Below are 12,945 nucleotides of genomic sequence, written 5' to 3'. Positions count from 1 at the left end.
ATCTTGACCCCTTCCAGTCTGGCTTCAGACCCGGTTACAGCACAGAAACCGCTTTGGTCGCATTGACTGATGATCTCTGGAGAGCTAGGGATGGAGGCCATGCTTCCATCCTAGTTCTCCTGGACCTCTCAGCGGCTTTCGATACCATCGACCATGGTATCCTTCTGCGACGACTGCGGGAGATAGGGGTGGGCGGCACTGTCTTGCAGTGGTTCTCCTCCTACCTCTCGGACAGGTCGCAGTCGGTGTTAGTGGGGGGGCAGAGATCGTCCCTGAGGCCCCTAACTTATGGGGTGCCGCAGGGGTCGGTCCTATCCCCCCTACTATTTAACATTTACATGAAACCGCTGGGCGAGATCATCCGAAGGCACGGGATAAAATATCACCAATATGCGGACGATACACAGTTGTATCTGTCCGCCCCGTGCCAACTCAATGAAGCGGTGGACGTGATGAACCGGGGACTGGAAGCCGTTAAAGACTGGATGAGAGCAAACAAGCTGATACTCAACCCAGACAAGACCGAGTGGCTGTTGTGTTTCCCTCCCAAAAATTTGACCACCATACCATCACTCAGGCTGGGGGGACAAAATTTAAACCCCTCAGAAAGGGCCCGCAACTTGGGAGTCCTCCTGGATTCACAGCTAACTTTTGACCACCATCTCTCAGCTGTGACCAGGGGGGCATTTGCCCAGGTTCGCCTGGTGCGCCAGTTGCGGCCCTACCTGAATCGGGAGGCCCTCACAACAGTCACTCGAGCCCTTGTGATCTCTAGGCTGGAATACTGTAATGTGCTCTACATGGGGCTGCCCTTGAAGAGCATCCGAAGACTACAGCTAGTCCAGAATGCGGCCGCGCGAGTGATCGTGGGCGCACCACGGTTCGCCCACATAACACCGATCCTCCGTGAGCTGCACTGGCTACCTGTTGGTCTCCGGGTGCACTTCAAGGTCCTACTCACCACCTATAAAGCGCTCCATGGTAGTGGATCTGGCTATTTGAGAGACCGCCTTCTGCCAATTACCTCCCTGCGTCCCATCAGATCGCATAGAGTTGGCCTCCTCCGTATTCCATCCGCCAGTCAGTGCCGACTGGCGACTACTCGGAGGAGAGCCTTCTCTGTTGCGGCTCCGACACTATGGAACAATCTCCCCGTGGAGATTCGTACCCTCACCACCGTCCAGGCCTTCCGCACAGCCCTCAAGAACTGGCTAACCCGTCAGGCCTGGGGATAATCTTATTTCGCCCCTCCCGAATGCTGAGTGAATGTTGAGTTTTATTGTCTAATTTACTTTGTGCACATTTCTTTTTTCGTATTGTCCTACACTCCCCTTCCTTTTTGATTGTAAGCCGCCCTGAGTCCCCTCAGGGAAAAGGGCGGCCTATAAATAAATAAAACAAACAAATAAAACAAACAAATAAAAGGAAGCTTTAATACAGATCTAGTGATAACTGGAATTGGAAATTGCAAAACAAAAATTTGAAACGGAATTACGTACGAATGATGAATATGTACTGGTTTTCCTCGACTTACGACTCTTCAGAGTTACGAACTGTCTGAAAAAGGGGATCTTACAACCTGGGTCCAAAGCTCTGATGGCCATCCTCCCCGGTGGTCATTTGACCACACTTTGGGCACTCAGCATTATGGCTGTTTCAATGTCCTGCAGTCATGTGGTCCACATTTCATGATAAGGAGGAACTTTCTGACAGTGAGAACAATCAATGCATGGAACAGAAAGTTGCCTTCAGAAGTTGTGGGAGCTTCATCCCTGGAGGCTTTCAAGAAGAGACTGGACTGCCATCTGTCAGAAATGGTGAAGGGCCTGCTGCTTGGGCAGGGGGTTGGACTAGATGACCTACAAGGTCCCATCCAACTCTTGTTAATCTGTTAAACTCTGTGGAGTTTTGCTGACCGTTTCTTCTAATTTTCAGCCAAACCATGTCATGGATTCATTTAATGACTGCAACAATCCCTTAACGTCCCCACCAAAAATTGTCATAAAATTGGTTTGGCCATGTGACCGACCCTGTTTTACAACCATTATGACTGTAATGAGTAAGCTCCACTTCAGTTGTAACTCAAGGACTGAATTATTTACCTGTAAGAGCAAAACCTCCTATTCTTCCTATTTTAACTTTTATTTTAGTCTTGTTTTTGTAAACCGCCCGGAGTCCTAACATCTTTGGATACCTCTTGTAGATCGGAGGCCAAAATTATCCTATTCAGAGGCAGATATGCTGGGGAGCTGCCCTACAAACATGAGGTTATGAAAATGTGTTCTCCACTCTTACCGTAACCCGGAATTTTTTAGGGCTGTACCACGGTCCCTCCGTGATGGATTTGGGGTTGAATTTGGACTGCTCGTCCCGAAGAAATTCTGGCTTTAGGATATAGCCACAGCCTCCGTTTTCTTGGAATCGGCCCTGGTGGATATCCATTTCCGAGCACCTGGACTGGAAATTCAAAGCAACTGGGAGGAAAATGTAGGAACAAAGGGAAGTCAGTGGTTTTGGCTACTCATCATCATCTTCATCATCTTCTTCATCATCATCATTACCACGCCAATCGTATTTTATCTAGCTGACTTCATTAGCAATTTGCAATTGCAATTTTGCAATTTTAATAGATTTGTATGCCGCCCAATCCCGAAGGACTCCGGGCGGCTTACGTAAAAGCAATTAAAATATTAAAAAAGGTTAAAAACACAGAACGATACAACTTAAAACAGAAAAACACAGCATGCACTCAGTTGTAATGGGGCTGAAGTTCAGTCAAGCTCAACAGCCCCAGGCCTGCCGGAACAGCCAGGTCTTAACAGACTTGCGGAAGGCCAGGAGAGTGGGGAGGGTCCGGATCTCAGGGGGTAGCTCGTTCAGCTATTGTCTATGGAGTTATTGTCTATGGAGATTCTCATCCATCCAGGTTATGGCTGTCTCCAAGGTGCTTTCCCCCCCCCCCCCAAAAGACAACTGGACTTCCTCTGATTTTGTTCTTTGACGACATTTCACTTCTCACCCAAGGAGCCTCTTCAGTTTTGTCTGGTTCACCATTAGGTCCGAACTGATGAAGCTTCTTGGATGAGAAGCAGAACATCTTCAAGAAAAAAGCAAGGAAGTCCAGTTGCCTCTTGAAAAAAAGCACTATATCACTATTCTCTGCCTCCAGCTGATTGGGTGGGAATGGAGATTTTGTAGTATCCTTACCCTGCCACGCCCACTAAGCCACATCCACCAACCCATGCCCACAGAACTGGTAGTAAAAAAATTTGAATCCCACCACTGATGCATCCTCAATATAGTTACCTATCTGGCAACCCATGTTCCACATCTCGACGGGGTTATAGTTGGATGAGTCGGTCCTCCAACCCGCTGGATAGATCCTGCTCAGGTGCTGGACATTATGATGCATTAGGTCAATCCCTTGGTGAAAAAATAAGAAATAAATACATTTTTTAATTACCCCTCTCTCTCAGGAAATATATATATACATATACATACACACACACACACACACACACAGAGACACATATTCGTAGATTTTCAAGGGTACAGGTATGCAGGTCTTGCTGTATTAGGGTCTTTTCCCGTGGAAGGTTGAGAGTATCTTGGCGACATTTCAACAAGGTCCCACTCGCCATCTTCAGGCTGATGCCTTCGGCTTCGTGCTTGTGAGAGCAAAGCATGATCAGAGCTGCCGTCTTTCTATAAATATTGGTGGGGATGTGTGGAGTGCTGGCTTTGTTGCTGTAAGCGGGTTGGTTGGCTGTGTTGTTATATCTTGATTAGTTGATGGAGTTGATGTATGCAGATTAGTCGGCTGTTTTGTAGCATCCTGTATGGCTAAGGTACTGGCTGTGTGCCCATTAGTCTTTTGTGTTGTAATGACCTGGGCAATGGGCTGTGTGATAACATCCTGAGCTCTAGTGTAGTGATATCTTGACTCCTGTGCTGCAACATCCTGGGAGGCTGGCTGCTTACGCAAAGGCTCAGGATGTTACAACGCAGCCAATCTCCCAGGATGTTGCAGCACAGGACTCAGGATATGCCAGTACCTCAGCCACACAGGATCTTACGAAACAGCCGACTAATCTGCATACATCAACTCCATCAACTAATCAAGATGTAACAGCACATCCAGCCAATCCGCTTACAGCAACAAAGCCAGCACTTCACACACACCTACCAATATTTATAGGAAGACAGCAGCTCCAATCGTGCTTTGCTCGCACAAGCACTAAGCCGAAGGCACCAGCCTGAAGATGGTGAGTGGGACCTCGTCGAAACATCGCCAAGATACTCTCAACCATACAAGGGAAAAGACCCGAATACGCCAAGACTTGCATATATATGCCATCCTATTATTATATTTCTTTTTTTAAGCCAAAGCGCGTGCATTAAAAGCTGAGCGCATGTGGTGCTAGTGAAGTGTGCACACGCACATGTGCACACTCACATTTGCGAACCGGCAGTAAAAGTAAATGAATATCACCTCTGCCCAGCATGGCTATAAACCAAAGGCACACAGAACACTCTTACTTTTTCACCCAGGTGGTACCTATTTATCTACTTGCATTTGCATGCTTTCAAACTACCAGCTGGGGCAAGTAAGGGGAATTCATCCTGTCATGTGGCGCTCGCGTCTCGAAACTGGCCAATCAGCTGTCCAGCTGACAAGCTCAGTGTTTTTACCTGCTAAGCCAAACAACCCATAATTCATGGAATTTAATGCCAGGCCAGATCATAATAGCTACAAGGTGGTTTTTAACTGGTGCATACAAAATGCAGCTATCTGAGTCATGACCACCTCTGAAAGGCTGCAAGCTATTTCCTGCCCAGGAGTGCTTATTTGTAGAGGACTACAAAGCCCTCTCAGGACTGTCAGACTCGTGGGTCCCAGGAGAAAGGCAATTTTTGGACTATTTGGATGGCAATCAGAAATGTCCTTCCTTAGCCCCCAATGTTTTATGCAGCTCTCCTATTTGATCAAATCAATAGTTCAATAGTTATTACCATATTTGCAGACTATAAGAGGCACTGGAATATAAGACGCACCAAGATTTTGAAGAGGCAAATTTAAAAAAAAAGTGTTTGCATTTTGCAGACCTCCGAAAGCCTCTGCATGCCTCAGTTTTTTGCAGAAAATGAACAAAAAGCGCTGTTTTTCGCTGGATTTTCCCCTCCCCAGCCCCCAAGAGCACTTTGCAGGCCTCCCAAACTCTCTGCATGCCCATTTTTTTTAAAAAAAATGGGATGTGTGGGGGCAGGGTTTCGGGAGGCCAAAAATGTTGTATTCAGTGTGTAAGACGCACCTAGATTTTCACCGTCTTTTTTGGGAGGGAAAAGGTGCATCTTATACTCTGAAAAATACAGTAGCTCAGGAGGAAGGGAGGGGAGGGGAGAAGGGAAAAGGAAAGGGGGAGAAGAAGGGAGAAGAGGCGGGAGGGAGGGAAGAAAGAAGGAAGGAAGGAAGGAAGGAGGGAGGGAGGGAGGGAGAGAAATTGTGGCAATCGTAAAGCAAACACTATACTTGTTAAGCAAATTCATTGTCTACAATAGAAATTTGTTACCGGAAACCATCTTTTTCCCTCAAAAAAGTGGCTGAAAATCTGAGTGCATCTTATACACAGAATACAGTACTTTTGGCCTCCCGAAGCCCCACCCCTTTACCAAAATGGCTGTGCATAGCCTTATGGAGGCTTTCAGAGAGCTCCTAGAGGCTGAGGAGGGCAGAAATGAGCAAAAAACAGGCCATATTGTGCCTCCCTAGCCCCCAACAGCACTCTAAGCCTCCATAAAGCTATGCATGCAATTTTTTTAAACAAAAAATGGGCCGTTTTTTGCTCGTTTTTGGCCCCCCCACCCCCTCAGGAGCACTCTGCAAGCCCCCCCCAGGCTATTCATGCCTTTTGGGGGGGGAAACGGACCCGTTTTTGGGAGGTTTGCAGAGTGCACAAACCTGTTTTTCCTTTTGGAAAGCTCTTTAACTGATGAGAATTACATTGATCGAGTGTTATGCTAGCAGAAACACCTATCTACTGTATTTCTCTCTATCTCTATTTCTCTCTCTCTATTCCTCTCCCTATCTACCTACCTACCTACCTACCTACCTACCTGCCTACCTACACACAATCTCTCTCCCTACCTACCTACTGTATTTCTCTATCTCTCTCTATTTCTCTCTCTCTAGCCCTCTATCTACCTACCTACCTAACTAATCTCTCTCTCCCTATCTATCTACTGTATTTCTCTCTCTCTATTTCTATCTATCTATCCCTCTACCTACCAACCTACCTACTTTCTCTCTCTCCCTACCTATCTACTGTATTTCTCTTTCTATTTCTCTCTCTCTATCCCTCTACCTACCTACCTACCTACTTACTCTTTCTCTCTATCTCCCTCTCTCTCTCCCTTTATCTATCTATCTAGCTACCTAACTACTCTCTCTCTCCCTACCTACCTACTGTATTTCTCTCCCTCTCTATCCCCCTATCTACCTACCTACTTTTTATTTTCCTTTGCCTCTTCAAAACCTTGGAGTGTCTTATACTCCGGTGTGTCTTATATTCCGAGAAATACGGTAAACACTTGTTTTCAGTAAATATATTGTAACTCTTGGTCATATCATAGCAGGATGCTGCAAGCATCCAAAATGCAGTGACATGACGGATGGGGGAGGGGATACCATTGGAATTTCCAATTTGTGTCTTAAGTCTCTTTTTTTGGGGGGGGGAAGGGGGTCTTTCACAACTCCAAACAGTTACTAAACAGCCAGTTGTAAGTTGAGGACTACCTGTACTAAGAATAATCCATTTAAAATGAGTATTGGATCAGGAATGCTGCCTATTCAGTTATGTTCCAAAATCCTTTGCCAAAAGCATTAAGAAGATGCTGCGTACCTGATTCCTGAGCCAGTTTAAGGATTTTGCCCTCACTGAAAGAGAACATCTCGTCATGAGGCTGTGGCTCAGCAAAACCTTGAAAATGGACGCTTTTACAGTAGATGACCGTGTCTGACAGCTCCTTGGCTAGCTTTAGCTTGTCGCTCTAGCAGAGAATGAGAGAGAAACGGTCAACCAGCCTTCTCACAACCCTGTCTAAAGAATACTTGGACAAACTGCTTTGGAATACGCAATAACGCCTCTTTAAAGCAGTCCTGACTCATTAAAGCAGCCACATGAATCGATACATCAGAACAGAGTTGGAAGGGAGCTTGGAGGTCTTCTAGTCTAACTCCCTGCTCAAGCAGGGGACCCTAGCCCATTTCATATAGGTGGCTGTCCAGGCTTTTCTTAAAAACTTTCAGTGATGGTGCACCCACAACTTACGAAGGCTTGCAGTCCCGCTGGTTGATTGTCCTGACTGTTAGGAATTTTATCCTTAATTCCAGGTTGCTCCTCTCCTTGATTAGTTTCCACCCACTTCCTCTTCTCTTGCCATCTGGTGCTTTAGAAAATAATTTGACTCCCTCTTCTTTGTGGTAGCCCCTCAAATATAGGAACACTCTTATCATGCCCCCGTCCCCCCCAGTCCTTCTTTTCTCTAAACTGGCCTCACCCAGTTCTTGCAACTGCCCTTCGTATGTTTTTCTCTCCAGGCCTTTAATCGTCTTAGCTGCTCTTCTCTGTCCTTTTTCCAAAATCTCAACCTCTTTTTTGTAATGTGGTGACCAAAGCTGAATGCAGTATTTCCAGGTTTGCGTGACCCGTCAAAACCGCGATAGACAAAAGCGCGCTCGACGAAAGCGCGTACGTGACGTCATCAGCAGCGCGACGAAATAAATAAATAAATAAAATTGAAATTAAAATTAAATTAAAGCAAGCCGATTCACATAAAGGTAAGGGTTAGGTTTAGGTTTAGGGTTAGGTTAAGGGTTAGGGTTACGTTAAGCGTTAGGGTTAGGTTTAGCGTTAGGTTTAGCATTACGTTAAGGGTTAGGTTTAGGGTTAGGTTAAGGGTTAGGTTTAGGGTTAGGGTTAGGGTTAGGTTTGGGGGGTTAGGGTAAGGTTTTCGCTTTATTTTTAAATTTACCGCTCACAGCGCGATGTTTTCGTCGCGCTGTGATGACGTCACGTACGCGCTTTTGTCGAGCGCGCTTTTGTCTACCGCGGTTTTGTGGTGGAACCCAGGTTTGGACCTACTCACGTTTCGCATTTCAAACGAAACTTGTTAAACCAGCTATCTCTCTCTGTCTTCTTCAGGTTTACAGGTAGTTCTCAATTTACAAACATAATTCAGCCCAGGCGTACAGCAATAATTTGTGTTAGTCATTAAGAAGGTTGTCACATGCCCATGCCTAATTTTTTTTGCAGCAGTCCTTAAGGGAGGACACTATATCTAATGAGCAATTTTGCCAGAAAGTAAAAATAAATACTGGTTTCTGGCATTTTCCCCCCCAGTGCTGTTGCAATTTCAGTCATTAAACGAATGGTTATAAGTCGAGGACTACCTGTGTAGATCATGTACCTGGAAACTTACCAGTTTCTTCTTTTCTACCTCACTTTTCACAGTCTCGTCTTCCATTTCAGCGGCTTCATCTTCATCTGAAACTTCTTCCGTTTCTGCAATTAACTTCTTCCCTTTCACAAGAATTTTCCCTTTTAGTTGCTAGGAGATATAACAAAAATTGATTATAGATGGTTCTCGACTTACAACCACAATCGATCGCGACATTTCTGTTGCTAAGGAGACAGCATTTAAGACAGTAAGTAGTGAGCTGTGTCCCCATTTTATGACCTTTCCTGCTACGGGGGTTGAGTGAATCACTACAGTTGTTAAGTCAGTCAAAAGGTTGTTAAACAAATATAGCAATAGCAGTTAGACTTATATACCGCTTCATAGGGCTTTCAGCCCTCTCTAAGCGGTTTACAGAGTCAGCCTATCGCCCCCAACAACAATCCGGGTCCTCATTTTACCCACCTCGGAAGGACGGAAGGCTGAGTCAACCCTGAGCCGGTGAGATTTGAACAGCCGAACTGCAGAACTGCCGTCAGCTGAAGTAGCCTGCAGTGCTGCATTTAACCACTGTGCCACCTCGGCTCCCCATATGGCTTCCCCATTGACTTTGCTTGTCATAAGGACGCAAAAAGGGGATCCCATCACCCTGGGAACATTGCGACTGTTCATAAATATGAGTCACTTGCCAAGCACCTGAATTCTGATCATATAACTCTGGGGATGCTTCAGTGTTAAAAACAAGCGGGCACATCTCATCATATGTGGTGGACTTGTGTTAAAGCAACAAAAAAAAGGGGGGGGGGAATACACAGACGGAAAGAAAAGATCATAGGGAAACAGGTAGATTTCAAACCTGAACTATTTTTTTTATTAGGGATGATATCAGAAAAGTTGGATAAGAAAAGTATGCATTTAATATTACGTGTCTTAAACAGCAGCAAGGATTACCTTCGCACATTGACCTTGCTGGAATGCCATGGACCGGTGAAATTCAATTTTTTTTTTACTACGGGTTCTGTGGGCATGGCTCGGTGGGCATGGCTTGGTAAACGTGGCAGGGGAATGATACTGCAAAATCTCCACTCCCACCACTCTGGGGCCAGCCAGAGGTAGTGTTTGCCAGTTCTCTGAACTACTCAAAATTTCCGCCACCGGTTCGCTAAACTACTCAAAATTTCTGCCACCGGTTCTCCAAAGTACTCAAAATTTCCACTACTAAATCTCCAAACTACCCAAAATTTCTGCTACCGGTTCTCTGAACTACTCAAAATTTCCATTGCCTGTTCTCCAAACCGCTCAAAATTTCTGCTACCGGTTCTCTGAACTACTCAAAATTTCTGCCACCAGTTCTCCAAAGTACTCAAAATTTCAACTGCCGGTTCTCCGAACTACCCAAAATTTTTGCTACCGGTTCTCTGAACTACTCAAAATTTCCACTGCCTGTTCTCCAAACCGCTCAAAATTTCCGCTACCAGTTCTCTGAACTACTCAAAATTTCTGCCACCAGTTCTCCAAAGTACTCAAAATTTCAACTGCCGGTTCTCCGAACTACCCAAAATTTTTGCTACCAGTTCTCTGAACTACTCAAAATTTCCACTACTGGTTCTCCGAACAACTCAAATTTTCCACTACTGGTTCTCCGAACTACTCAAAATTTCCACTACTGGTTCTCCGAACAACTCAAATTTTCTGCTACCGGTTCTCCGAACTACTCCAAATTTCCGCTACTGGTTCTCCAGAACCTGTCAGAACCTGCTGGATTTCACCCCTGGACCAGGGGCTGGGGACCCCTGCCCTAATAATCCTTGTTGTTCTTCTCTGCACTCTTTCTAGGCCTTGGCATCCTTTTACATCTTGACAACCAAAACTGAATGCAATATTCTAAGTGTGGCCTTATCCAAGGCCTTATAAAGTGGTGTTAATACTTTACGTGATCTTGATTCTATTTCTCTGTGAACACGAGCCCACCAAGTTCACACCAAGCTCACCTCTGGGGAAGGCAGGCTGGTTGCTTTGGAATCAATTGGCACCACCAGCAATGTGTCCTCCAAAATGGAGTGGAGGTGGCGTGCCATAGTCTCTTGCTGGTTGAGGCTGCAGTGGTTCTCCAGAGATATAATGACAGGATACTGAGAGATCTGTGTGGAAAAGAAACAAGCCCGAACAATCTACATTAAGGAACAATGGGTCTTGATCACATGCAGAGAATTTCAACCTTCAGGGAATTTAAAAATAATATGGGTGACTTCACCATTGGAATGGAATGCCAATGGAACGGAATGGAATGGAACATACAATAGAATAGAATGGAATGGAATGGAAGATAGGAATGGAATGAAGAAATGGAAGATAGAATGGGATGGAATGGAATATAGGAATGGAATGGAAGATAGAATGGAATGGAATGGAATATGGAATGGAATGGAATGGAATATGGAATGGAATGGAATGGAATATGGAATGGAATGGAACATACAATAAAATAGAATGGAATGGAAGATAGAAGGGAATGGAATGGAATATAGGAATGGAATGGAATATAGGAGTGGAATGGAATGGAAGATAGAATGGAATGAAGAAATGGAAGATAGAATGGGATGGAATGGAATGGAATATAGGAATGGAATGGAAGAAAGAATGGAATGGAATATAGGAATGGAATAGAAGATAGAATGGAATGGAATGGAATATGGAATGGAATGGAACATACAATAAAATAGAATGGAATGGAAGATAGAAGGGAATGGAATGGAAGATAGAATGGAATGAAGGAATGGAAGATAGAATGGGATGGAATGGAATGGAAAAAAGAATGGAATGGAATATAGGAATGAAATAGAAGATAGAATGGAATGGAATGGAATATGGAATGGAATGGAACATACAATAAAATAGAATGGAATGGAAGATAGAAGGGAATGGAATGGAAGATAGGAATGGAATGAAGGAATGGAAGATAGAATGGGATGGAATGAAATATAGGAATGGAATAGAAGAAAGAATGGAATGGAATGGAATATGGAATGGAACATACAATAAAACAGAATGGAATGGAAGATAGAAGGGAATGGAATGGAAGATAGAATGGGATGGAATGAAATATAGGAATGGAATAGAAGATAGAATGGAATGGAATGGAATATGGAATGGAATGGAACATACAATAAAATAGAATGGAATGGAAGATAGAAGGGAATGGAATGGAAGATAGAATGGAATGAAGGAATGGAAGATAGAATGGGATGGAATGGAATGGAATATAGGAATGGAATGGAAAAAAGAATGGAATGGAATATAGGAATGAAATAGAAGATAGAATGGAATGGAATGGAATATGGAATGGAATGGAACATACAATAAAATAGAATGGAATGGAAGATAGAAGGGAATGGAATGGAAGATAGAATGGAATGAAGGAATGGAAGATAGAATGGGATGGAATGGAATGGAATATAGGAATGGAATGGAAAAAAGAATGGAATGGAATATAGGAATGGAATAGAAGATAGAATGGAATGGAATGGAATATGGAATGGAATGGAACATACAATAAAATAGAATGGAATGGAAGATAGAAGGGAATGGAATGGAAGATAGGAATGGAATGAAGGAATGGAAGATAGAATGGGATGGAATGAAATATAGGAATGGAATAGAAGAAAGAATGGAATGGAATGGAATATGGAATGGAATGGAACATACAATAAAACAGAATGGAATGGAAGATAGAAGGGAATGGAATGGAAGATAGAATGGAATGAAGGAATGGAAGATAGAATGGAATGGAATGGAATATAGGAATGAAATAGAAGATAGAATGGAATGGAATGGAATATGGAATGGAATGGAACATACAATAAAATAGAATGGAATGGAAGATAGAAGGGAATGGAATGGAAGATAGGAATGGAATGAAGGAATGGAAGATAGAATGGGATGGAATGGAATGGAATATAGGAATGGAATAGAAGAAAGAATGGAATGGAATGGAATATGGAATGGAATGGAACATACAATAAAACAGAATGGAATGGAAGATAGAAGGGAATATGGAACGGATGAGATGGACAAGATTAAATATTGGTTTAGTAGAAATAGGGATAGGATAGGAATAGAGATAGAGATGGATAGAGATAGAGCTGTGATGGCGAACCTTTTTGGCACTGTGCCCAAACCAGAACTTGCATGCATGCACCCGCCCAAGAACTCCAGCTGGCCAGTGGGCATGTGCATACCGGCCAGCTGGTCTTTGGGTTTCTGGAACGCGCATGCGCACCAGTCAGCTGGTCTTCGCACTTCACACTGGAAACCCTGTTGGCAGGCACGGTAATGCCTGTATTTTGGGCGGTTTTTGGACCAAAGCCAGAAGAGCATCTGGCGACTGTGCGCGTGTCCCTCAGAGAGCGGTGTGCATACCCCCTCTGGCCTGTGTGCCATAGGTTTGCCATCACGGGGATAGGAACAGGAATAGAACAGAATGTTCTTTAT

At 44.2% G+C, this 12,945-nt stretch overlaps 1 protein-coding gene across 2 annotated transcripts in view; it reads right to left on the bottom strand.

Moving 5' to 3' along the window:
* The window catches only part of PLCD1 (phospholipase C delta 1), an 87,408-nt gene that overhangs the window by 12,685 nt on the left and 61,778 nt on the right, over positions 1-12,945 (bottom strand). For both annotated transcript variants that reach the window (XM_087712419.1, XM_087712418.1), the window contains exons 8-12: positions 10,446-10,595; positions 8,479-8,607; positions 6,900-7,047; positions 3,307-3,423; positions 2,296-2,474 (exon numbers count right to left, since the gene is read on the bottom strand). In XM_087712419.1, the coding sequence (XP_087568545.1) occupies positions 2,296-2,474; positions 3,307-3,423; positions 6,900-7,047; positions 8,479-8,607; positions 10,446-10,595 (723 nt within the window). The remainder of the gene's footprint in view (positions 1-2,295; positions 2,475-3,306; positions 3,424-6,899; positions 7,048-8,478; positions 8,608-10,445; positions 10,596-12,945) is intronic.

The sequence above is a fragment of the Thamnophis sirtalis genome, unplaced genomic scaffold, assembly GCF_051295495.1.
Source record: "Thamnophis sirtalis isolate CommonGarterSnake01/CBP01778 unplaced genomic scaffold, rThaSir2_p1.2 scaffold_4, whole genome shotgun sequence".
NCBI classification, from domain to species: domain Eukaryota; kingdom Metazoa; phylum Chordata; class Lepidosauria; order Squamata; family Natricidae; genus Thamnophis; species Thamnophis sirtalis.
Note: the sequence above shows the minus strand (reverse complement) of the source record. Positions and strands in the feature narration are given on the sequence as shown.